This window comes from Myripristis murdjan, chromosome 9 (genome assembly GCF_902150065.1).
Source record: "Myripristis murdjan chromosome 9, fMyrMur1.1, whole genome shotgun sequence".
Lineage (NCBI taxonomy): Eukaryota > Metazoa > Chordata > Actinopteri > Holocentriformes > Holocentridae > Myripristis > Myripristis murdjan.
Genome location: NC_043988.1, coordinates 7,262,039 through 7,289,639, shown reverse-complemented (window position 1 = coordinate 7,289,639; position 27,601 = coordinate 7,262,039). Strand labels below are relative to the sequence as shown.

General features: G+C 45.8%; 1 protein-coding gene across 6 annotated transcripts in view; it reads right to left on the bottom strand.

The window, feature by feature from the left end:
• Nucleotides 1-27,601, bottom strand: part of fbrsl1 (fibrosin-like 1) — a 310,964-nt gene that overhangs the window by 78,161 nt on the left and 205,202 nt on the right. For all 6 annotated transcript variants that reach the window (XM_030060070.1, XM_030060065.1, XM_030060068.1 and 3 more), the window contains exon 5: nucleotides 19,549-19,578. In XM_030060070.1, coding sequence (XP_029915930.1) covers nucleotides 19,549-19,578 — 30 coding nt within the window. The remainder of the gene's footprint in view (nucleotides 1-19,548; nucleotides 19,579-27,601) is intronic.

Sequence of the window (27,601 nt, the reverse complement as noted above, 5' to 3'; positions counted from 1 at the left end):
TCGCGGAGGAGCAGAGCAGATAGCGCTCCACCTCGTCCTCTCTTATCACCGATGCCCGACGGCTCCGCCCCCGTTCGATCTCCCTCACCGCTTGTGGGATTAATTGACTCTGTGCTGTGGTATCAGGGACTCATTGCTAATTTGGGAGGCCGTCCTATCGGATTACCAGCGAGAGCGGGGAAAGGAGGCCTTGTGTCCCTCACCACCCCCCCCCTCAATCACCTCCTCCACGTTCACCTCTCTCTCCTCCGTGCAAAGTGCGATGCAACAAAATAGCTGCAGCAGGCATTATTAATGAACTGGAATGGGCGAGGAGGGAGGGGCTCATTCCGTATTTATGAGAAGCTAACCAACTAGCAAGCTCTCTGACAGTCCTATTAATGATCTTTAGTGGCCCTCAGGCCATTCCATCTCTCTCTCTCTTTCTCTCTCTCCCTCTCTTAAGCTACCGTACCTCCTTTTTCCCCTCATTTGCCCTCCTCTGCTGACGTCCCGCTGACCCCGCCCCCCTCCCACATTCGACCCGTCATCTCCTAACCTGGCAGGGCTGCAGTAGGGAAGGGGAGGGAGGGGAGGTGGTGCCGGTCTGTAATTTGTGCAGAGGATTTAGACATTACAGGGGGGGAAAGGGCCCTCTGGGGACCAGGCAGTTGATCAGCCACGGCCTCGGCGGAGCAAGCCAGACAAATAACAAATGACAGCTCTGTGATTAAATCAAACCTTCTACTTTAAGTGTTGAAGTATCTGCCTGTCACTAACAATCTAGGGCTTGTTAAAGCAGCCCCCCCCCTCCCCACCTCCCTTTAAGATCACTCCCTCCCATCAAGCTCCCCTCCCTTCCTCTTCCTCCAAACATCCCCCACCTTCCTCTACCCCCCCCAAAACACATCAGTCAAACAGCTCCCCCTGGACACCCCCCACCTCCTCTCTCTCTCCCTGGCTAGCCATCGACTCTCTGGAGAATGTATGAAGTGACACACACACGCGCGCTTGCTGTGCTGTATGTGAAAAAATGTTCACGTTGAATGAAAAAAAAAAAAAAACGGAACACAGAGTTTAGAAATTCAAGTGAGATGGCTATTATGGCTAATGCCTTCGAATAAAATAATGCAGTTATCACCACAGATTTGAATCACGCAGTCAAGCTTAACTGGCTGTGCTCGATGACAGCAGCCATTACTGACTCTTAATGGCTTTATTCCTGATCAGCTGGAATGAATATTCATAGATCTAGGAGCTCATTAGGGACGAAAAATAAATAAATAAATGAATGAATAAATAAATAAACTAACAAACAAATGCAAAAATAGTCACTAGTAAAATGGTTGACATGACATACTTTTTTGAACAGTTGCGGTACATTTCAGTAATTTTGCAGAGTTGCTGTGTGTATCTCCAGTTGCATACAAGTCACTGACTTCTCTGTGTTTTTTTTTTTTCCCTTTAATTTGTTTTTGGACACCGTGACTCTAATGACTGACTTGCACTTGTTCATTTTCACATTGCTTTTGGACTGAAAGTGGATAGGTTAAGTTAAACCGATGTAGTAAATTGCTGACAAATTGGAAGGATATTGGTGTTACTGCATACTGATTTCAGCCAGTCACCTTGTGTTATAGATATGAAGCAGTTGTATAAAAGGTTTTGTTTAGATTTCGTTCACATCAGTATCAAAAACAGTATGTTTACTGTAATTATTATTAGTATCATTATTATTATTGTTCTTATTAGTTGTCGTAGTAGTAGTAGTGGTAGTAGTAGTAGCAGCAGCAAAAGCAGCAGCAGTAGTAACAGTACTACTAGTCATGTACATTTTTGCATTTTTGGCATGGAAATGGTTAGATTCAAAGATACTGACAATTTGCACAAATTATCGCAGCTTCAATAAGAAACAATTGACACTAGTGCACCTACGGACCTTCAAAAACCCATATTAGTCAAACCCAGTGAAAAGAATGATGAGGGAACAGCTATTATTTTCAGATTCCTGATGATTTCTAAAGCAATCTGATGACTTTAGAAGACATTTTACATTTCAGCATGCTGGATAGGCCTATATTTTTGCTACACATTTGCACTTTGAAAGTAAATCCAGACAAAATCCAATCCTGATCAATATAGGAATGCTACAGTCAGGCAATATGTTGTTTATGTTGCCTCTGAGGACTGGGGAAATCAGGATGATTGGTGCTGCTGTCCTTGTCTTTGTTGCTTTGCACCATGCAAGCCATGTTGTTTTGCTCCACAACCTGCTGGGGTGAGTCAAAACAGTCTCGGACGACATTAAAACACTGCATGACGCTCTGCTCTCCTACCTATCCGCCTAGCCTTTTCACGGCACATTAAAATCATTATGCCTCGCGGCCACAAATGCTGGCTGAACCATCACTGAAACCAGGAACTGACACACAGGGTGTCAAACCGGTGGGGGAGGACAACACAACATTTATGATTTTCATCAGACCCACCTCTTCCGCTGCTATTGGACCGACTCTATCAGCAGGTTTTATTGTCTGCTAGGGTATATGGAGCCAGCATTAATGCCTGTGGTCGGCCTATATACCCTTAACAAGGAAGCCAACAGTCCCTGGAATAGCTAACATTTACAGCAAGCGCTGTAACTGGCTAGAACGGATGACCACAAAAAGGAGACATCTTGGCTTGGCTACAGGGAAGTTAGCTGACCTTATAAAATGTCTGGCTGCTCAGCTGTTCTCTTGCCCGTTGGGCAGGCTCTTGATGTCTCAACGGTGATGTGATTTAAGGGTAAATTAGTATTCATCACACCAGTCACAAGCCATTAATCTAATACCCCCAACATGAAATGATATGCAAATTGCTGCCCATTGTAATGCTGCACCATGCGTCAATGCTTCAAAATGGTCACTGCTGCATCTGCATCACCGGCCATGCACAGTGGGAAATACAGGTGTTCAACTTTGCATCTCTGAAAATGTAGTAGATTTTGAAGACAAACCTATAGTAGGTATGTTTTGCTTTGGCAATATAAGATATGTTAAATCACAATGCCCAGATGCAATGGCCTCGGGTGTGTTTTCACGATGTGGGTTGGGAAATACTGGTTAGCTATATGGACCGCAGGTTGGTTAAAGGACCATACCTGTGATTCTGCATGATTAGCATAATATCTACACTAATATATACAGTATATACTTTCCAAAATGTGCATACTGAAAATACACTAATCCATTCATTCTACTACAATATGAAAATGAACTTTCAGAGACTTCAAGCTCTCTTCATACCAGTATGCCATCACCATAATAAAGTCTTCCACATTAGTTTTCCTAAAAGCTGCAGCACTGTTGTATCAGTCAAAACTGTGCAGGTTGGAGCCCTGGGAAAAGTTCAGTAATACTGAAGTGCCCCTGAGCAAGCGAACCAAACCACCATGCACAGTATATGTACCACCCAATTCCAAAAAAAGGCTTACTGTTAACCGGCATCCACTTCCCCATTTTGGAGTAGGCAAGTATACATGCATATTATGGTTAAGTACACAGTATTTTTACAGTAGCCTACTCTTGGAGCAGAAGTGTACAAGCAAATATTTTGAGTGCGAGAATCCTTAACCAATCTGCTATCCATGTGCCTAAACAATATCCCCTAGCCCACAACCGTAGTAAAAGGACACCAGAGGACAATTGCTTCTGGCGGCGTGCCCGGCTCTGAGGCTGAGGCAGGGGTCTGAGCTGTGTCAGGGAATATGCCTGGTGACAGATGCTTGGGAGACACGGGGTGCAGCCGAGGTCCGGGGAGAGCAATTAGCACAAACGAAGCGGCTATGTCGTTAGCTGGTCTTTATTAGCCCCAGTGATCAGTTCAGAGGCCATTAGTCTCCTGTGATCGCGTTTCCTGGTCGGCTCGGCCCATTACCAGGGCTTGTCCTGAGGTTGGGTGAGACTCGTGCAACTCTTTGCTTAGACTGGCTTTTTAATCAAAGTCAGACATTAGCCAGTTTGAGTTGCTCACCTCTGACATGATGACTGTGATGAGGTTTGTTGTGCTACGTTGGTTGTCTATGGGAAGCATCTGACCTGATATTATTCAAATGAGACATTTTGATCAGATTTCATACAAGGACGCATGAGTCACTGGCTGCAGTGCTATTGGTAGTAGTACATTAGCTATATGTGGTATTAGTATTGCTATGTTAGTCACAGGGTTTTTGAAGGTTTTTTAGCTTTTTAAGTTTTTTAAGTTAAAATAAACTGAATTGATCAGCACAATCACTTGATCTAAAAATCGATCAACTGATTCATTATTATTCTGCTGTATTGCAATGCAAAGTCTTTGTGTCTCCTAGGCATAGGCGGTTCTAGGGGGTGGCAGCTGCCACCCTAGAAAAATGCCTTGCCACCCTAGTTGCCACCCCAATTTCAGACAGTTTATTTATTTATTTTTTAATTGTGGCTGTTCGGAAGCTCGCTGTTACGAGACTCAAATGTCCGAGTGCAAGTAAATGCAGCAAAAGATGACACTCCCACTATGTAAGGGGTTGATAAATAAATAAATAAATAAATAAATAATTCTAATGCCACCTTTTGGTTTTCTATTCAATGCTTTACTCATGTACCACTATAATAGAATGCTTTTTGAGTTAAAATAGCTTCATTTGGGGGTTTTCCAAGCAAATACTGATATATGTGATCGTTTGGTATTAAATCAGCATATATATTTCTGCCACCCCTTAAAGTCTCCATGCCACCCTCTTGCCACCCCATGATTATTTGTCTAGATCCGCCCCTGCTCCTAGGCCAAAGAATAAAATTACAGGTGAAACACTGAATACAACAACTTAAAAAAAAAAAAAAAAAATCAGGAGGAAAAAAAAATGGTGATACTTCATTCCACCACAGGTCAAAGGAGATGTGTGTGCGCGCGTGCATGCATTCAATCAAATTCATAGAGAAATGACTTGTCAGTGCTTTGTGTTCAGTTCCGCTCTTCCGTTCACTTTGAACAGAGGCTTACTGGGCAGGTAGCTGCCGTTAAATATCACTGAAGCTTGTGCTGCTGCGTTAGTCCCAGTTGGACGCGACCAACGGCACAACTTCTGTAATAAAGCAGATAAAGTAAAATGAAAGGACAGGCAATATTGTGGAGGTAGCGGGGAGTGCTAACAAAAAAAAACATAATAAATGCCTTTACAATAAAATGGTGGGGAGAGAAAAAAAAAAAAAAAATCCAATTTAACATTATTGCACAGCCTATTTGAGCTGTAATCACAGTAAACACACCTTATATTAAGTGTTAACTGAATACTACAGTGACCGCCATTATCTCTCTCATTACAAAGAAATATTTGTTCATTTTGTATATATTTGGCCATGCTTAGTGTTATTTATTATCCTGCCACCTATGTGAAGCCCACTCAGACCTCCCTCTAACCTGGTGGGAATCCCGGTACAGAGCATCCTGCCCTCTACTTGGTGGGATATCACTGGCTAGCAGGGGGCTCGGGGACATCATCAGACATCTTGTATGCCTTTCTCCTCTGCCCTGTGTTGCATGCTGGGAAAGAGCTGCCCCGTGTGTTGTTCCTTGCTCTTGTAAGGGCCTTCAGAGACCTCGCCGCTAATGTTCCCCCCCCTTGTTTTACAACACTACTTCCTGGAACAGCCCCCCTACAAGTCATCAGATGCTACATTAAGGGAGCACTCTGAAGTCTTCCACCACCACTAAGGGCCCCTGATAAATAACTTATGGGGGAGAGGATTCAAAAACATCTCTCCTATTACTAGCCTCGATTCATTTTTTACAGTCCCCCGAGCCTCCCATCTGTCCTGCACTTCAAACGCATCCGAACGCTCAGAGATACTTTGCCTATTCTATCCTGTGGGATCCCTGTGAAGGTAGAGAGGGAGGGGAGGCGGGGAGGTGTGCGGGGAAGGGGGGAGCTGGTGGTGCGGTGGAAAGAAAAGAAGGGGAATATGACAGAGCCAGGAGCTTTGAGCAGCCGAATGCGCCGAAAGCATCTCTCCCATCACCTTCCTTTCTGTCTATTCTCCACGGAGGGGAAGAAAGGAAAGCATTTGAAGGAGACGGAGAGGAGCGCGGGGCGGAGAGGGAGGAAAAAAAGGCGGAGAGGGAGGGAGCGATTTGCGGTTGAGGCGTCACGGTCCGGCTCGGAGCTGCCACTCTCTGTCAAATTAGAACGCGTAGAACAACTCGGCTTTTTCTCACTCGCAATTACAAATTAGTCCATTAGGCTGTCGGCAGCCTGTCCCTTCTCTACTCGGAGCTGGAGGGGTATGTTGTGTGTGTGTGTGTGTGAGTGTGTGTGTGCGTGCGGGGGCCCGTAAGGGTGGGCAAAGGGAGGAGAGCAGATGGGAGGGGACCTTCCCTGGGTGGGAGATGGCAGTTTTCAAGACACATAACGAGACAAACAAGCAAACCAACAGTTGTAATTTGATGTGATGTCGACAGTAATTGTCTTTGATGCTGCGGGTAGGCGCTTGGGTGGGAGGCGGGGTGGGGCGGGGGGGGTTGAGTTGGCCGTGGAGTGGTAGTTATGGAATATAAATTGGGGATGCCTGTTTTTCTGAGGGCAGGAGAACTACGGGCGCCCATTTTCGCGCGACCGCCGGGGCAACGTTTTAGTCGACCGCCCGATCAGCTCAAATGGATTTTAAATTAGCGGCGAGAGCGTGCCTAACAACATATCTCAGCTGAAAGGAGCCCAATCTACAGAGTGCAAAGCGTATGACATGTATGGATTTTGATGGATCAAGATGCCGTCTGCTGATCCCTTTTTACGAAAGCCTGTGATTTTTTTCTCCCCCCCACCCCGCCTTTTCAATCGGGCCCATTCACATTTCAAGCAAATTCAATTTAAGCTTCAGATCAAAAATTGTGCGCATGAGGCCAGTGTAATGTAAGGTAATATTAAACGACTGAAAGAAATCATTCCTGAGCAGACGCTTATTCAGGGGTGACAATCTGATTTAAAAGTCGGATCTTGTGAATCAACATATAAAAAGTCCTAATGACGGTGCCTTGTGCCCTCCGCTGAGCCAGCATGACTTCTCTCCAGCTTGTGCATCCATCAAGCCTCTGGGTGGTGCCTCTGAAAAGGACCTTCATTACTCCCACAAGCCACGGCCATTCCACACCTCCTAAAAGGAACTCTCTTATTATATCCTGATGCACGTTGCTATTCGCGCAATTCGGGCATTAACTCGGCGGTCGGTTCACACCGGGTCCAACTGTTCCTCCACTCTGGCTCGGCGGTCCTCTGTTTGCAGCCAGTTGCTAAGTGTCAATGCCCGGATGACTATTTCGGTCTTGTGCCCTGTGGATCTGCTTGGAAAACACGACTGCAATGTCTTCTATTAATAAGGCCGGTCTCATTTTACATCAGAAGGAGAGTCAAGCTAATGAAATCATGCAGGAATTAAGTCGTTAAAGGGCTAAACACTAGTTCTTGGCGGATGGTAATGAGCACACTAAGCGGGAACCCCCCCCGCCCGCCCGCCAACCTCCTGAGTCTATGTCGAGCTACTCGCGTCGCTTTCATCCAGCCGGCCTAAAAAAAAAAAAAAAAAAAAAAAAGCAAAAAAACAAAAACAACAACAACAACAAAAAAACACAACCGAGTCTTTTCAAAGGAGAAATGCGGTGTGGGGGGTTTGGGGGATTGGTGGCGGGTTCAGGGGAGCCAGGGTGAACTTAACAAGCAGGGATCTTACAGATTTAAAGGTACTGCTAAAAATTTATGGAGGCATGTTTGGACGGGGGCCACGGTGAACAGCTTGGCCAGCTGAGCAACATCACAGCGGGACGCCTAATAAGCCCCGCGCAATTTTTCACCCCATATTTTATCAATAAAAAAGCAGTTTAAACAGCCTCCCCCCGAACCGCAGCCGCTGCACTGCCTGCCATCTGGAGCCCTCTTTCATTTTATAATCCAACTGTCATTAAAATGCTTCTTGGCAGTTTACAGCTCGTTCCCCCTGTGCAGATGTGGAAGCGATCTTCAGACGGGGCCCTCTGATCAAAGTGCTCGCTGCTGTCAGACACAACACTTACCACCCTCAGGCTACCTCCAGTCCTATCCGGACTTACTGCCTCCCATTATTTATTTATTTCCATACTGCTTTATTTATCAGGTGCAGCACTCCCAGCAGAGCGCGGGTCAAGTCCAGAAGCTGGAAGTGGTTGCCTAGAGGTTAGAGAGGCCGGCTGGGGACCAAGAAGAGGTTGCTGGTTAAAAATTCAGCGGGAGTGCTGCTGAGCAAGGCATGCAACCTCTCCTGATCTATAGCCGGCAATAGTGGGCTATTATTGTTCCGGACCACTGCAGTGACAAAAAAAAAAAAAAAAAAAAAAAAAAAAAAAAACGACCCAAAAAACATAGTCGTATTATTTTTGGTAGACGGATGAAAAGTGGTCTGAAAAGATTGGGGATCCAGGAATAATTTCTTCTAAAGATTATAGCCCTGGATCACTTTTCAACTCCAAAGCAGTAATTTATGTACCGTATTCAGTCTATTAGTCTTCGAACAAGCTTATTTTATTCCGCTCATAAAAAAAAAGAATTCACCAACAAGGTAGGGGGGAAAAAAAAAATACCATTGAAATTTCATATTTATGCCCATTAAGAAGGAGTATGTTTTATCTACAAAAGTGCTCTTTGTAGTGAAATTTAGTTATCAAATGCAATGTATAGCCGGCCTATCTGCAGGATTCCAACGTAGCCTGCCATTTGAATAATTGATTTCATTTCCACCAGGAAATGTTCAATTGAAGTGGGGGGGGGGGGGGGGGAAACAATGCTTAAGGCCTCTGTAGAAGTGGAGCACAAAAAAACTGTTGGCATACCAAAAGTAATGGCAATAAATGCTATCTCCTTTTTGAATGCCACTTTTGATCAGCTATGGTTACTGAGATGATAAACCAATGAACAGTGGATCTCTGATGGCCCTTTGCATAATGTGGACTAAAGCTGGCAGGATGACATGCGCTATTACTATAAATCAACACTGCAAACAGGAGATACATAAATGTGAGCTTTGTAACCTAATAACATGAGGGCTTCTGCCAGCATATAGAAAGGTGATGGCAGTGGGTCAACCCCTTGGCAGTGTCTCTGTATCATATCACGCTGCCACATTCACCGTGTGCACACGCATGACTTACATGCCGCCCAGCGACCCGCGGCGTCCTCACTGATGTGGCATGGCGCGCATGGCGTTAATGCTCCGACTGGTGTTGATTGAGCTCCCCTAAAGCCAGTGACGCATGTTGCCTTTGTTTGGCAGCCGTCCCAGTCTAAGAACCGGGGCCATATTCCGCCTGTCAGTGCCATGTGTTAGCTCTCCTCAGAGCGCAGCGGCTGATGCCACTCAACTGGCCCTCCTCCCCCCCTACCCCCCCCCGGCATCTCTGTGGGCACCCCGGGCCTAGCAGGTCCGCACTAATGAAGTCAAATTAATTTAATGGATGCCCATGCCGCCTGCGTCTGTGGCGCTTGGCAGGGGGACAGTTTTAATGCCGGTCTCTGGCTGAGGCTCCAAACCTCAAAAACCCGTGAGCGCAGCCCCCGTCTCCTCTGTCTGTCAAGCCCAAACCGACATGCAAATCGACTTCGATCATGCCGGTGAGGCCTTCGCCGCTGATCTGCGGGGCCGATAAAAACCAAAGTGGCAGGGAGAGTTCTGCAGTGAACTTCGGAGGGAGGCCAGGTGCGTTGCCTAATTAAAGCCCGCTCAAATTGCGGAGGCGAAGAACTGGCAAATGAACACGAGTGGCGACCATCGTTAGTGCCCGCGTCCCCGCTGCCCCCCCCCAGAGCCTCCAAATCCCCCTGTTCAGTTTTATGGAGCATCCTTTGATACAATAATTATTTTTTTTTCCTGTAATCTTTCAAGCTCTGTACCTTTCCTCCCCCCCCCCCCAGCTGGTGCAGATCAAAGCGGGCTGGTTTGGTGCATGAGGGACTGCAGTGGCTGGGGTTTCTGGCTTAATTGAAGGCAGCTGGCCCCTGTGTGTGTATGTGTTTGGTCCTGATCTCAGCTCTCCACATCACACACACACACATCCACCCACGGAAAATTCCCTCCACGGCCCAAGTGACGTGGGGGCCTGCAGGACTTGAGGTCTGGCATTTGCCAGCCCATCCACGGGCCTCTGGCTGTTTGGATTGCACTGGTGAAGTGGTTAGACCAAGGATGTAGGGGTGCACTTCTCTCGCTGGGTGGGGGAGAGAGGCTGCGACTCAGTGCTCACTTCCTTTATTGTCCATCATCACCAATATGAGCACCGCAGATAGCTTGATCCTTCCCATAAAGAAACTTGGCTGATACTTCAGTAGGAAACATTTGGTAAACAGAGACAAAATAGAGCGCCTCAGGAAATAACGATGGTCTATGACTCCTCTTTATTAATGTGTGTTGATTTTCCCTGTATAGCAGCTACAAAAAAAAAATGACTGGTGTGCTACTTGGCTGACTGGCCTCTTTGTCTGAAAAGGGAATTGAGGCTCTCTAAACATTCTTTTCGCAGCCACAGTAGACCTAAGCTCCTCTTACTGATGTATTCCTGGCCAGGGAGAAAGCAGCGATTCTTCGGGGAAACATTATCCACGATGGCACTGACTCCTAATAACAACAGGGAATTCTATATTTGTCCCTGATTGCGTATGCCATTTGTTGTGGAGGAAAAGCAAGTCCACTTGCATTAGTGAGGCTTGTGCAGACAAGCCAAAGCTGGGACAGACATGAGTCTTGGTGCGCCAGCTCCAAACACACACAAAGCCTGTCTTGCATTTCCAGCCAGCAGAAATGTGTAAGTAATTACAGTCCGACCATGTTTATTGAATAAAAAGCCACTTAGGCATTATGTTTATGCACGATCAGAAACACTCAAATCTTACATCCACGTACACAAAAACATTTGTGCCTTTTTTCTCTCTCTCTCCACAGAACATCTGCACCCAATATGGACTCAATTTTACTTTTATTACTCATGTGGAAAAATGTATATAGTACTTGGACTGTTATTCAAACACGGGCCGTTTCAAAAACAATGAATGCCCTGCCATTCTGCTTTGGAGTGGAGTGGACACACACTGAGCGCAGGCTTAGTGAATTTAGCTGTGTGTTTAACACTGCGTCACATGACTGCGCTGACATTACTGCCTAGGCAGCATGTTACGGTCAGTGTTGGGAGGGTTACTTTCAAAATGCGGTAGGGTACAGATTACTTCGTCAAAGTAATGTAACTTATTACATGACTTTCTGATTACTTTTATAACCATTTTTTATATTGACAACCAAGCTGGTAAACAAGCTTTACACCGCACCGTAAGGCTAGAGCACTTTTATGATTTCAGAGGGAAAACGTTGAATTTTCAGCCTTCTGTCCGATGACATGGCCACCCTCCTTGACGTGGTTGGCTGGTTGCAGGAACGGCAAACTGGTTGTTCAGAGCAATGGGCATTGATTTGATTGGCAGACGAGAGGCGGTGCAAATTCAAACCCGAGATCCAATCAAAAACCAGCGCCCGACATTTAAGTGCATGCTGCCAGATGAATGGAGCCTGTCTCGAGGTAGAGCCATCCCACCCTTGTTGGCGTTCACTAAAATTTGTGGCAACAGCTTTGCTGACCCACGTTGTCTGGAAATCTGCCAGAAGAGGTCATTCCTGCACGGCAAAAAGATGCAAAGCAGCAGAACGAATATTCTACATCGAAGCTTTTTACCGAAAACAATACATTCAGATGTAACCCCTTTGTAATCACCTGCATTTTGATTAGTAACTGTAATTTAAATACAGTTTTTCTTCAGTAACTCATTACAATTACATTTATTTTTTTTTTATTTAATTAATTGTGAATTTCACAGTCTGGGATCAATAAAGTATACCTATCTATCTATCTATCTATCTATCTATCTATCTATCTATCTATCTATCTACACTTAACTTGTTACTCGCCAAAACTGGTTCCATTGTACTTGCTAATTGCACTAAACCTGTCTAAATTTTTGCAGACTCTTTACACAGATGGTAGTTTGACCATTTACAGTTAAAAACAGAAGAGGCATACTTTCACGTGTTGGATGGAACCGGCACTCGAAATCATTTGGGCTGACAATATGACAAAGAACAGCTCGCCTGACGGTTTCAGATGAGCTAAAAGCAAACTCAACACACTCGTGCGAGCATATTTTACTGTAATGACGGCGCCGCAAAGACAAGAATCGGTTGGATGTAACGTGTTACCACCAGCGGCGGAATACTTCACAGCTTGTCTTGTTTGATGTGGCGCCGCCGCGCTCGGTTGTATCACCGTGTCATCGAACCAACGAGATCTCTGGCAGAAAATTGTGAAACGGAGCATTTCATCTGGCCCTTGCAGAAAATTCTCCTGGCTATTACAGGACTCTCGGCTCTCAGGTGAGGGGAAAAAACAGTGTTTGAAGAAAGCCACCTCTAAAAATGTATCAGGTCAGGGTGGAGGAAAAACACAGAGCAAAACTTGGTGCTCATTGAGGCAACAATAATTCCCACAATAACAATGATCATAAGCTGTCGACCATGGCTGAGTGGTGACAGGTTTTTTCTCAAGGAGTCAGCAGAGCGCCAGTTTTTAAAGAAGGGAAGGGAGTGTGTGTGTGTGCTGTGATTTTAACAAAACAAAGGGAGGAATACTTGTTCTATTAATGCACTCTGCCAACACAAACAATGTCTCTGAGAAGGAGGCAGTGAGCGAACGGCGAAGATTATAGACTGGATGCTGCCATGTTATGTTTTCACACCTCCCCCCCCCTCCTTTGCCCTGAGAGCCTGGTGTTGTTTCACTCGCCGCGAATCTTCTATTTTCATCGGCGACGCCAACATCAGCTCTAACCTTTAAGTGGGAATCTGGAGCAGGCGATTGGGTGCCACGCCAATGACGCCATCGCAATGCTGGCTGTCCCTGCAACGCAGTGTGACATGCATTGCTAGTGACAAGCCGTCTTTGCTGATGTCAGTTGGCCCGTGTCTGCCGGCTGGCCCCGCAGAAGCTCCAAGTCGCTCTCTGTCATCACGCCCCCCCCCCCTCTCCCCTTTCCCGACATGCATTAGGGCAGGCTTTCTCCGCCGAGCGTGCCCTTACACTATCTCCCCCTGCAAACTAACGCATGACGCCGCCGTGCGCACATCCGCCTAAGACCGAGCGGCTCCCTTCTGCGTTTTCGGAGACAAATCCGAATGTGCTGCGAGATCACCGCATACTTACACGGCAAATGCGCACCAGATGTGTCTCTCTCAACAACCCCCCCAAAAAAAGAAGGGAAGAAAAAAAAAAAATAAAATACGCTACACGGCACACATGATCTTGGAGCTGACCGGGGATGAGCGCACGTTGCAAACAGCCCAATATAAATTAAACGCTTAAACGTTCCCAGGCTTTGTGAAATAGCTAGAGGACAGTAAGATCGTGATACCAGCTGATGCAAACAGGAACCCGCAGTTCCAAACAGCAATGTTTGCGGCGTGGCGGTCCAATTTCTGGCCGTGTTTTGCAGCGCTTTTCACCTAAAACCGTTGATCATGAACATGTGAATATTTTTTGTTTCAACTTTAGGGCCTGGGCAGAAACTGAAAAACACAGCGAGCAGAGGAAGGAGCTGAGCAATAGCAAATAAGAGAGAGAGAGAGAGAAGGAGAGAGAGAGAGGGAGAGAGGGAGAAAGAGAAAGACAAAAGCAAGAGGAGAGAAAAATGACATCTCCATATTAAGGCCTGTGTTGCCGGTGTCAGTTCTAATTTCACAGCGCCTGTGGGGAGCTGAATGCAACCAGTCAGCTCTGGTCTCATCTTGTTCCTCCTCCATTTTGAATCGGGGCCGGCGAATCCCAAGCTGGGGGGGTGTGTGTGGGGGGGGGGACGGAATATTACTGGCAAATTGGTTTTAGATTAAAGGAGGTGGCGAGGCATTCTGCTTTCTCAGCTCTTTCCCAGGTGCACTTAATCTAATTTCATTAAGGAGATGAGGACGGATGATCACTTGTGTCGAAACATTAAGCCGGTCCATTTTTTCCCCCGCCCGTAAAAAAAAAAAAAACGTTAAGGTTGTCAGCGGCCCCGGTGGGTGGCCTGTTTGTTATTGAATGAGACGACTCTCGGACGCAATCGGAATCTTGCGAGGCGGCGGTACGGGCGGGGGGGTGTGTGTGTGTGTGTGTGCGGCCACCTACATGCATGCATATTACGATTCCCTTTTTTCTTTTCTGACACGGCCACGGAGGAGGAATAAACGCAAAGCGCCGGCGCTGGGAGACGGAGAGCAGGTAGTTAATGAAAACCGGGGAGGGAAAAAAAAAAAATGATTGTAAGAGAAATAGACAGGTGAGGGGAGTGGTGCCATTAGCGGTTATGCTCTGCGTTTACATCCTCATCGCGAGGATGTGTTTTGTCGGGGGGGGGGACGCTTGCACCGCCGGCTTCAGAGGGCAGACTCCCCCCTATACATCACCTGGGAGGATACCGCCGGCTGACGAGCCATTACCGATAAGCCGGCGGAGACGCTCTGACGCAGTGATACGGCATTCATCCCGCGTACGGTGGGGAGATAAAGGGGGGGGAGAGGGAAGAATTAATGTGCCAATCAAAGCCGGCGCGCTAACCCTGGCACACGAGAACGCCGGAGCCATAAAAGAGCTCATAGACGGGATGTGGTAATGGTCCTCGGAGACTCCCCCGGAGACAGATATAGTTTCTGCTGAATGACTGCTCGACAAATAGGACCAAATAGAATTAGCCGACCTGGGTGTCCTCCGCCGCTTTCGGGTGTGACGCGGCGGCGGCAACGCCCCTGACATGAAGCCGCGGCGTCCGGGCCTGCAGAGAATATAATCGCTCGGGCACAGACAGACAGTCACTGTATTATTTGCCAGGGTGAAAGAATACAGAGGAAATTGGAGGAGCCGGCGAGGACGGCAGAGTGGGGCCTAATGGAGATAGGATGACACTTCAGGGGAGTGCATGAACAAACTGAGAAGGGCTAAATCCCACTCTTATTTCTCTCCCTCTCTCTCTCTCTCTCTCTCTCTCTTCCTCTCCAGTGAAAGAAAATGACCGTCTTGACTTGGAGTGTCTCAGACAGACATGTCACACGTTGTCACGGTTTGGGCTTGGCTTTCCGATGTTTCGCAGGTGGAGCGGGGGAAGGGGGGGGGGGTTCAAGTAACGCTCTTAATATTGCATGTTCTTATGCGCCCGACGTGGATTTTGCAACGTTCGTCAAGTGCTTGCGCAACCCGACTCCCCTTTTCAAAGAGAACAGGTTCAAACTGGTAATGCGCGGTAATTTTTTATTGCCGTCGTCAAATTGCGTAAATTCTAATAACATTACGGGATTTGCTTTTTTTTTTTTTTTTTTTTTTTTTTTTTTTTTTGCTCTAACTTCATTAGGAGAAAAAAGTCAGCTATTGAAACATGTTAGAGTATGTGTTTTACATAGTCAAAGCATTCACTTAACCCTAAACAGTTTTCCCATGAGCCAAATAAAAATACATAACAGGACGCCATGTGAAGTAACACATATCTCATTCACAGCTCTATTAAATATTGGCCTTGTGACATCTTGTTATCTCAGATGTCACCGTTACACAAGCGCGGCCCATTCACAAACACATTTTTGTGTGCACCAGCTAATGGCGAACATGTGTTTTGAGGCATGTAAGTACATTTTAATCAACTGACAGCGACACGGAGACCGTGACACACAAAATGACTCAAACTCTTTTGGATCGAGAGCAAAGTGACGATGTTCGCGATTCCGTGGCAAAAGCCTGAAAAACAGACTTTTGTGTACACACAGTCCCTCTGTTGCAGAGCCATTTCTCCAGCATGTGGTGAGTCCCTTCATGAGCATCTAATTTAGCATGGCTATGTGCAAACACACCGAGTGTTGCTCTAATAACACTAAAAGACACAGAGACAACATTCTTCTCCATCAGGAATCCCTAATTATGTGGTTTCCCCTTAGGGCACAGTCATGAGCAAAGTTAGTCAAGGTCGTAGCTGTTTTTTTTTTTTTTTTTTTTTTTTTCCTACTTTGAATACTTCTCATTGTCAAGCATCATGTAATCCTGGAAAATCAGACGACGGGCCTCCCAAGAAGAAACGCCGGTGATGGAAACACAATACCCACATTGTGATTGCTTGTTCCTCCAAGGCCGGGCCAATCTACATAAAGATCACCCTAACGCCAGCCTCGCGCTGAACCGGAGATGACCGGGCAATCTCCAAAGAATTCAAGTGTGACACATTCTGGAAACACATCGGGACATGATATCTCGAGCGTCGCTTTGATACCAGAGAGTTTCGCAAGGCGCCGCTATCTAAACTGGCCTTAGTGCGGCGGCGGCGGCGGCAGTCTGTCAGCTTTGTTCAAATACAGTGTAACTGAATGCACCCTGGGGGTACACCTGGAAGCAATATTCTAATTAAGTTAATCTGTGAAATCCTGACAATGTGGGTGTTCAGGTGGCTGGTAATCTGATGTGAAAGGAGCCTTTGTTTTCATTGGGAGGGAGACGGGAGGAGCTGGCACCTGTTTCAGCGAAACGTTGCAGAAAATTAACGCCGCCGAGTTATCCTGAGTGTGGGCAATTACAAATGACAGTGTTTGTCTTTCTCCTCATGGAGACCAATTTTTTCACTGTCGCTTTTTTTTGCTTTTGGTGATGGCTTGTCAAGGCGTCCCCCCCCCCCCCCTCCCAACCACCACCACCATTTTTCCACTCCCTTCCCTGGCGATTTGCGATGCATGATTCGCTCTCATCATCTTGATTATGGTGATATTTAGGTGTCTGAGGATATGAAAGAGGCCGGCGCTGCTTAAGGCTTTTTTTTTTCTGCTTGCACTCTTGGCAGGTATAACATGAACACGGTGACCTTTCAAAGAATTCACAACGGCGCGATTGTATTGAGGGCTATGCTTTCGATGATCAGTGTCACATTTTCTGTAGGCTCTCTAACCTGGTTAGCAGGACGCAGCCTCATACGAGACGTCCCTCATGAAAACCAGACGTAAATAGAAATAGAAATAGAAATACTTACCTTGGACTTCTTTTTGTTTCACACTGAAAATGACTCGGCTGATGTGACACTGTATTCTGACTGGTGGGCGGGACCACAGGCTCTGATTGCATCTATGTCGCAAACTTGTGCAGCTACAGGTAAATCTTGTATTCCAGCTGCTTCAGTATGGCCTTGCATGCTGTTACGTCATTTTCACAAGTTGACTAAAGTGTATAATTAGATAGCATTAGTCAAAAGTAAACAGAAAATAATTATTCTCAAACTTACCATCAACCCCAGTAGTGGTTGAAAGTGTTCTCCAAGCAGTTTTTTTTTTACCTGGTTATTTCTAGATTCTTGTGAAGAAAAACTGAGAGAAGTGGGCAGCTTTGAATGTTTGCAATCAAGTTCTTGCTCATTTGGAACTTGCCAAGACCAACTGCTAATCATGTAAAGAAATCATACCAGGGTGGAGAAGAGGAAGCATGTCGGATTGGATTGGCCGCTTGCAGCTCAGAAATGAAAACAAACTCTCTGACCATTCACACATCGGCCGAGGGTCCCTGGCCGATCGACTCATTAGGAAATTTATGGAATTCCTCCGACTTGTTCATTGCTTTGCTCACGGAGTGAATGCATGGTAACTTGTTGCAAGCATAACATGCCGTTAGTGTTCACAAGTCAATTTGTGTACCATACCACTTCAGTGCTTTGCGAAGGAATACTGAATTTCACAAACGCTTGCAATTACTTTCACCAAATGTGAGCTTTCGCCAAACTGAAAGCTTGCATATGTGCATGCATGACATGTGGACTGAAATAGTTTTGGTTATAGCGATATTAAGAAGAAAAAGAAGAAGGAGAGGGAGAAAAAGAGGAAGAAGAAGCAGCAGAAGAAGAAGCAGCAGCAGCAGCAGAAGAAGAAGTAGTAGTTTTGGTTATAGTCATAGTAAAAATAAGATGAAAAAGAAGGGGGAGGAGGAGGAGGAGGATTGGAATGAACAGAGCCTCAGTCTGGCTCTTGACAGTGAACTGTAGTAGTCAGCACAAAATTCAATGGAGTCAAACCAGAGAAAACATGGTAACAGCATTAAATAGTCCATCAGTCCAGAGCCAAGTGTGCAACTCTTTCACATTAACAGCCAACACAGACTAACACCCAACCAACAAATCAAACGCCTGTACCAGAGTTGCTGCAAAGCCGCGGTGTGGTTACACATCGCTGGGTGTGTGTTTTTTTTTTCCCCCTCTTGTCTCTCTCCCTTTGTTATGATATCATCGTATACAGTTTTTAGATATGAAACTCTGCCAAAACTCATGACAACACTACACGGCAAGTCTCAAATTCCAGAAGCAGGAGGAAAAAAACAAAAAAAAACAAAAAAAAAAAAACAAAAACAAGAAAGCACAGGTAGACAAGAGGAAAAGCAACTCTTCTGAAAACTTCCCTCCTCCCTTCCTTTCTCCCTCCCCTCCTCTTTCCTAGCTTCCTTCCCTCTCTACCCCCCACAGTGATGCCAGGCAGCCGTATGAAGACTGACAGGCCTGCTACCCTCCCTCTGTCGTGTCAACGAGCGAGCGGCCTCAGCTCCTTCTCGCTTCATTGAAGAGATAAAAGCCTATTGACTTGCCAGGCTACAGTTAATGCAAATTGGGGCTGCCATCAATGTATTATTTATAGGGCGAGCTGCAGACATTTCCACAGAACTGGGAGCTAAGCTTACAGGAGATTAGGCATGCTATCTCATTCATTTACCAGGGAGTAATTGCTAAACTGTGGGGAAATTAGGATGCATGAGGCTCCCCGAAGGCGCTTCATCTTGTAACCAGGTGGCTGCCATCAGCCAGACACCTCCGAGCCCACGATAAACCCCCGCACACAGAGGGCAAATTGATAAAACACCGATCGACTATTGCTGTCAGTCTGTCGCACGGTGAGCACCTGATGACATCACCGCCTCGAAGCTGCAGGGTGTCATTTGACGCGTGCAGCGTTGCTATACAGAGGGAACTATACGGAGGTGCTACGTCTTGCGCATGAAATTCATTTGACACTCAAAGCTAAATGCGTCTATTGAGGGGAAACTTGTGATTAAGTGCATAATCACACACTAGGTGGCATACACTATGATCTAGGCTAGGAGGCATTATTTAAGGTGTTATGTTCAGATGTAAAGTGCTCCAAAAATAACAGATGCCACATCTGCTTACACCCCAAAAACAGAAAACTAACATTGAAAAAAACACAAAACACAAAAAAAAAAACAAAAAAGAAAAAAAAACAAAAAATCCCCTCCTGTAGCATGTTTTCCTTGTCACTTTCTTGCTCTGTAAAATGCAAATGATCAACAGTGGTGGGACCGGCGGAGTGTCTATTACCCCTCGTCTCTTCCCGCTAACAACACACTGTGACTGTCTCCCTCCTTTAGTCGAGAGCTCAAATTTGTTATTCACAACTCTCAGCCACTTCATGTGGCGGGCGAATAAACACAGGGAAAAAGCAGTCTTACCTTGTCGTCAATGTCACTCTCGCTGTCACACTGCAACAGAAAAGAGACAGACACAGGAAACATAAGGAATTATTCATTTGCCCCCCCCGCCCCCCCCCGGTCGCTCATAATCAGTGCAGATGTTATTTTTGTGTGCAACCTCTCGTTCACTGACAGCTTTCAGCGCAAACGGCGGCGAACGAAGAGGGGGGGGGGGGGAAAGGGAGCGCGGCAGTCTAAGAGACGTTCGGATTTCAAAAGCAGCACCGCCGCACAGCAACGCTACATTCTGCTGATTTCCGTCGCAAATTTAACGCCGCACATTCGCAAAAAAAGACGGAAAACAAATACCGCCGCACAATGGAGTCTGTTATTCACACCTTGTCAATGACTTTCCATTCAGTTAGAGCTTATCGTTTGGCCTGTTCTGACTACACTGTAAAACCGGGTGATTATTTCTCAAGGACGCGCGGTTCTTGGGCGGTGAGTCCTCAAACCCAGGGCCTATTAAGTGCGGTATTTCAAATCTGCTTCATGACAAGCCTGTGAGTCTTTGGTTTGCATGGCAGACTTGCACAGGTACAAAAGAAGCGAATGACAAAATGGGTTGAATTGTTAATTATGTCTATTTTGTAAGTGGGGCCAGGGGCCAAACTGCCTTCTATTCATTCATTTTTTTTTTTTTTTTTTTCCAAACTTGAAAAACTTTAAAAGTCATTTCCGCATTGAAATACTTGGTGACCCAGTCTAAGGTGCTGCCTCAAACAAAACTAAATAAAGCTTAACAAAACAACACAGGCTTTGTTAGTGATGTGCTGATACTGACAGCCACAAGAGATGTTTAAGGAAATAAACAGATTCTAAAATATTTCAATTCAGACAAAATACTGAAAAACGTCATTCTCCTTTAGACTGCTGGAATGGTTTTTGTCAGTTTTTACTGTAAAAGCAAAACCTCTGGCTTTTACGGTATATATCCTGTAGGCTATTGGATTTTTGAGATGTTTTTAATGATTTATTTATCACGACTGACCCATGCATAATACACCACCCGTGTTGCTGGTGAAAAAAATCATAAATTCAAGCTGTATAAAACGGTTGAAAACCACATCCCCAGTGAGTGCGGGCTTTCTCTCCATGTACTAAATCCTGCCCATGCCATCCCCCGCTTCCGTTTCTCACGTTCACTTGTGGTTAATGGTGAATAAATGCTCTTGGCTGGTAACCCCCTCCCCGGAGACAATAGACGGTGAAGTTGTGGAAACAGGAGTGGCCGAGCTGCAGGGCCAATCCCACTGGACCTCACAGCAGGATGCATGAGGAGCGGAGCGACTCAAGCGGAGCGCCGCACAGAGAGGGAGCGGGCCCCCGGTGAAAAACTGCCTTCAGTCTGTCAATTAAGTCTCTGTGGCAACATATTTAAGTGGACCCTCTTTATTTTGTTTGACTCCCTTTCAGAGCCGGGCACAATGAGGAGGGAGCCGGGTCAATGGAGGCACAGCGGCCCTTTGTTGCGAGTGCGGTGGGTCCAAATGTATAATTAAGTAACGAGAGCAATCAGTGCAAGGGCTCAGTGGCCAAGATCTCTCAGGAGAGGAGGAGGTGGGAAAAAAAAAAAAAAAGCTTCTTGTCCTGTGATTCATCCTTCTCTGCAAAGACAAGGCATAACAGAGGCTTCAAGTGAAAAAAAAATGCTGCAACTTAACCCCTCAGCAGGCTTCATTGTTGACGTGTTTGCGCGTCGTCTTCGCCGGCGGAATAACAACTCCACATTCCCGCGCGAGGCCTAGAACAAGGACGTCCACCTACCGGAGGTCAGGAAAATAAACACGAACGGCATATTCAACGTGCCGCTTTCTTTCTAGCTGAAGTGATTGTTGTGTATGATTGCAGAGCCGGTGAGTGAGCAGCGAGGAATGAAAGGGTTGGGAGCGGAAGAGAAGGACGCACGGCGACACAAAACGTCCCCGACAGAAAGGAAAAAACGGCCTGACAATTGCGCTTGTTTGAATATGAGTGAATATGTGCATAGGTTTTTGAAATGGGTGGTTTACAAAATACTGTACGTTTCCAGCTCCATAAAAAAAAATGCCATGCCGCTGCAAAAACTCAATATCTTACCGAGATTATTCGTCTTATTTCAAGTCAAAAATGTCTTATTACTAGTCAAAATATCTCATTACAGTGGTCCCTCGCTACAACGCGGTTCACCTTTCGCGGCCTCGCAGATTTTTTTTAGTGCAATTTTGCATGCTTTTTTTTTTTTTTTTTTTTAACAGTGCATTGTGTTCTGCGTCCTGATTGGCTAACGGACTGTAGACCATTGTCAATCAATCTCCTCCGTGCCGTGTCTCCTGTACAGTACAGAATGCGTTCATTCTGTAATACTGGACTTATTTTTCTACAAAGGTTTGAACTTTGAGAGTTTAAACAAGAGAGAAAAGGGAGAAAATGTTAATGCCTGTCTGAGAAAAGTGTTTAAAGTGTGTAGTGAGGGGTTTTACAGCCTTAAAACATCTAGAATAACTGTAAAAAATAAAGCTGACTACTTGGCGGATTTCGCCTATTGCGGGTTATTTTTGGAACGTAACCCCCGCGATAAACGAGGGACCACTGTACACTTAAAATAAGACATGATCACCTCAGAAGTAACTTGTTTTTAGACAACTGTCTCTTGTTTCAAGTGAAAATTTGCTTGTTTCATTGGCAAAATTTGTTTCTTGTTTCTAGCTCATTTTCACTTATTTCAAGTGAATTTTCACTTTTTCCACTGGCAAATTTTGCCAAGTGAAAATCATCTAAAAACAATTTACTTCTGAGGTGATCATGTCTTATTTTAAGTGTAATGAGATATTTGGACTAGAAATAAGACATTTTTGACTTGAAATAAGACAAACAGTCTCGGTAAGATTTTGCGTTTTGGCAGTGCATGCCCTTTGCTCACTTTCCTTCAATAATGTGCAAAGTTAATATTCAATTTAAAACTTGAAATGATTTTGTCATAGTAGATGCCACATAATTTACACAACAGCCGCCATCTCGTTTTGGAATGAAACTCTTCATTTTGAGCGCATAGGCATCTGCCCACATATGCTTGGAGTGGAGAAATAGGGAAATTGGCCACATTTATATGCAACATATCCTCTTTTCTCTCGGGGGAATGTTTGCAAACCCTAATTTTCAGGCTTTTGCTTGTCAAAAGACCTTCATTACAGAGTACGGGGCATTAAGAGGAGAAAGTGGCTTAGGCTTCTTGTCAATCAATTCCCCATTCAGACTGAGGATTCTGGACAAATTAATTGTCAGCCATTTCTATACCGCTTGTTACTTGCTCATCACAACCTGTAATCACTGCCCATTTGTTCCTCGCCAGAATTGCACATTCAAAACAACCTTCGCCTGTCTCAGTCCGGTCAAAAAAAAAAAAGAAAAAAAAGAAAAACACAATATCGATCCAACCTGCAGCTCACTAACCCCCAGGAAATAGCTGTAAATGTGTTCTTAGCATGCGAGCGAGCGGACAACATCCCGCTCGGAGCAGCGGTGGATTCTTCTCTATTACTGGGGACAGGTCTAAGCCCTGGGTGATGGAGATGAACAGTCGAAGCGGTCTATTCCCTGGGCGCTCTCTTGGCCCGGCTGCTGCGGCGGGTAGCCGTGAGACGGGAGATGAGGCCTTTGCGAGGCTGGAACCGGCAAGGAGGAAAAATAATATCAAAAGAGCACAGCATGGTGCTTATCCCTTTACAAGAAGCGTGCACTGCAGCACAGCACAGAGACGGATAGTAGCTATGGCTCAGACAGACAGAGAGAGAGAGAGACAGAGAGAGAGAGAGAGAGAGAGCGCAGCAGGGGAGAGAGAGGCAGGTGGAAACGGGGAACAAAACAACAGTAAAAAGAGGCAGGGGGGATGCTACAGAGATGAAGGGATGTGCAGATAGAGGCGGTGTTAGAGCAGTTTTAGTCAGTACTGTAGGTGATTGCTTATTGGGCGATTACACTTGGTTGAGTCAAAAGAAGGAATACAATGAAGCGATAAAAGTATTAGATTGGCCTGCATGTGTGTGTGTGTGTGTGTGTGTGTGTGAGAGAGAGAGAGAGCGAGAAAAGAAGGCCATGTCAAGTTGTACCCACCCCTTCTTTGAATATCTACACAAGGGAGGAGGCTCTACAAAAAAAAAAAAACAACTGGTAAAAATGCAAAACCACAACCCCAAAAAGAATCCTCCCTAAACAACAAGTCCGGCGGTCAGAGGGGACGTTGTTAAAATCGGGGAGATATGCAGCTCGCTAAGCTGCCTGACAGGAGCCAAGCCCCCAGTGGTTCTGTCTCTCATGGATATTCACAAACCGCAGGAAGAAAAAAAAAAAAAAAAAAAAACCTGGCTGGCTCTTCAGAGGCAGGGAGCAAGCAGCAACATCTGCACCTGGCAACCGCCAGCCACGAGGGGTAACAGGGGACCGGCTTCAGTGGATGGCTCATCCACAGCCCTCCCTCCCAGCCTCCCAGCCTCCTCTCCAGCGCTCCCTCCCCTCAGCCCAGCACATCAGACGGATGCGTTTGACATTTACACAGCTTTCAACACTTCAGAGACGGGAGATTTATTCTGCCAGTGGCCCTGGCTGGAGCCGGGCCTCGACCTGGGCCGGCCCCCATGACGACCCTGTAGCTCAGGCCTGAAATGAAGCGGGGCTGAGGAGAGCTGTGAGAGAGGGAGGGAAAAAAAAAAAAAAAAAAAAACACTAGGGGGAGGGAGGGATGGATGTCTCGATTCTCCAGGACATTTTCTCTGGCAGATTCCAATAGACGTGCGGGGGGAAGACAATAAGCGTCGCGCATCCCGGAGCACATTAAAACGACTGGCCAAATTAATCACACAGTTCCACTTGTCACACTCGGAGGAAGGCTCTGCCACGAATTCTGCCTCGGAGATAGAGAGAGAGGAGCAGAGGAGGACCTCGCCCGGCTGGCACGGCGTCAACGTCTGCCGGGGACTGAATGCTGATCGCGGCCCTGTACTTGCGGAGAGATATCTAAAAAAAAAATAGACAAAACGAGAGCTGCCAGAGCTGCTGGCGTGGAAGTGTCACTGTCAGTTCCTTCTCAAAACACACAAAAACAAAAGACAAATGGTTCATACACATGACGATATTTACGCTTTGGCCCGGGACCCACGGTTGTGAAAAATGCTTGACCGCCTGTTCAAAGTCACTGGCGGCAGATTACGCTGCAAAGCACTGAGAGGTAGGAGGAGTGTGAGAGAAAAATACAATAACTCTCCACGATCTCCAAACTATTAGCTGACGTGTTTCCAGCCGTGCACGAAGCTCTAGATATAAAGATGCAATAGCGTGATAATAAACACAGGTCATCATTGCACTGTACAGTAGGGGCCCCTTGCCTTCCCAATGCATGCACTTGAATTAACATGCAGTAAAATACAAGATCATAGGAGACTTTAGAAGAGGGCCCCACCCATTTGGCCCTGTAGGTTTTCATTTCTCCATAGTTATGAATGACACATCGTATTATTACATACTGCACAGTCTTTTTTTAATCGTTTCTGACATTAAACGTGTCTACACCTGACGAATTCAAAACTCAAAACCGGATGATAAAGTGTTGTATTTAACCCTTTATAGGGCACTCATTGAAATACTTTGAAATTAAAAAAAAAAACAACCCTAGACTGTTATTAGAGAACATGACAGGACTTTATTACTTCTATAAAATTTTTCTAAAATTTTTGTTTTGTAATAGAAAATCAAAGCCATTGAGATTGGTCAAATGCCACAATCATGTGACCTGGGATGTAGAGCCATCTTTGCTGATTGGCTGGGTGAAGACCAAATGATTATTGAACTAACTGAGACAGAGGATGGGCCTGATATGTAAAAGCCCTATAAAGGGTTAACGCTGTTTACTTCACAATTCAGCGAGTTCAGCTTGTTACACGGGCAGCACCCTAACCCTAACCCTAACCCTAACCCAAGTTTCTCTACATTCCTTTGAGGCGCTGACTGAGTGTCGAGCTTGAGTGGGAGAAAAGAAATAAATGCGCCGTATGAAAAATGGATGTGGGGCCACAAAGGCGCAAAATCACTGCGTCTGATTTAACAGTGGGACAGCAGCTGCTCCGATTGATCCATCATCTAGACGAAGCGGCCGACGAGCCGAGAATGCAAGAATTTAGACATCTTCATATTGACGGAGGGAGCGGCTTAAATCTGGAAGATATTTCTCGGCGGACGTCTATTGAGATGCTCCTGGTTGTAAAGGAGAGAGCGCTGACAAACCACGATCTCCTAGGGCGAGAGCGCGGGGAGGGGGTAATGGTCCATTTAGATAGTCGAGGACCAAAATGGTGCCTGATACTGGTGGAACAACATCAATTTCCACTTGCAATTTCCCTCCTGCGGGCGCCGAGATGAGGTGTGGGGATATTGGCACTGTGGCCACTCTGATGGGGTGTGCAAGCAGAGCCTCAGGATCGCTGGAGGACCTCCTGCCAGGTGCCAAACAACCGCGGGCTCTCTGAGGGGCTGCAGGGTGTCTCCGGCCTTGTGATGCAAGGTGCGCCAAGGTGAAGCCCCTTCTCCGACTCAACTTTCATAACGACTGAACAGGATGTTTCTGCTGCCACGCTCCCATGTTCTCGCCCTCTCTGTGAAAACCAGGCCTTGGAGAGAAACTCATGAGTCACTGAAGAAGCTGAGGGGGTGGAGTGTGTGTGTGTGTGTATGTGTGTGTACGTGCAAGCATTAACTAACAGGCATGGCTTTGTTGTGTTTGTGGGTTGCACATACATAAATGTGTGTGTGAGCTTGTGCAAGTGGGCTGGTATGACATCCAGATAGCTGCATGGAAAGATCAACATCTCTCTGGGCGCTGCAGGTGATGAGCGGCGTCTCTGACTCTGAATCCATTTACCATTTACCATTTGTCAATTCAATTATCTGATTCAATTTGATTAGCGTTTGTAAATGGCGATCCAATTCAGTGACTCAACTCAATACTTTCAGCCAAAAGTTTATATCCATCTATAAACACGTCAAATAATGTAAAACGACCTTTTTTTTTCTGCAGGGAAAAAAATGTGCAACAAACAGATGAACCCTTTATAGGGCAAGTGACTATTTTTGGTCATTTCAGAAATTTTGCATATCAGGCCCATCCCCTGTCTCAGTCAGTTCAATAATCATTTGGTCTTCACCCAGCCAATCAGCAAAGATCGCTCTACATCCCAGGTCACATGATTGTGCCATTTGACCAATCTCAATGGCTTTGATTTTCTATTACAAAATGAAAATTTTAGAAAAATTTTAATAAAGTCCTGTCATGTTCACTAATAACAGTCTAGGGTTGTTTTTTGGAATTTCAAAGTATTTCAATGAGTGCCCTATAAAGGGTTAAAGATTTATTTATGCAATAAAAGCAAACTTAATTGACAAAAAAAAGTTGCAATTTATAGCATTCTATTATGTGAATGATTTTCCAATGAGCATTTCAAGTCGTTTCAGGCCAAAACCAGAGTGATTGATTCTATTTATTTCGGATTCAGCTGAATTGGCAGAATTTATAGTCAACGCATCAACGCAACGCCCGCATGGTGTCACCCCTATAGGTGACCGTACAATGTCACGGCTGCTGTAAACCTACACAATGGAGCAAAAAAAAAAAAAAAATGAAATTACCCATGGACCAGCGGGGCAGTGGTGCGCTAACGTTAGACTTTACATGGCTCACATAACAACCTTGCATTGTTCTCTCCATGGAAAGAAAGAAAGAAAAACCAAAACAAACCAAGCGATTGCTCTTGACCCCGCCGGCTGTATCTGAAAGCACCACCTAGCAAAGTGATTTGATCACAGGATCAAATCCATACAGCCATTTGACCCCTGACCCCACAGCCAGGCAGCATGGGAAGTCAGCTGATTACCCCAGGTCAGACTACGAGCTCTGGATTAGGGAAGTATCGATCGCGGTGAAGATGGAGGCTCCGGAGGGAATGAGAGCAAGAGAAAAAAGCTCTGCCGGGTAGAAATGATATCGAGCGGCAGAGGAGGGCCGAGA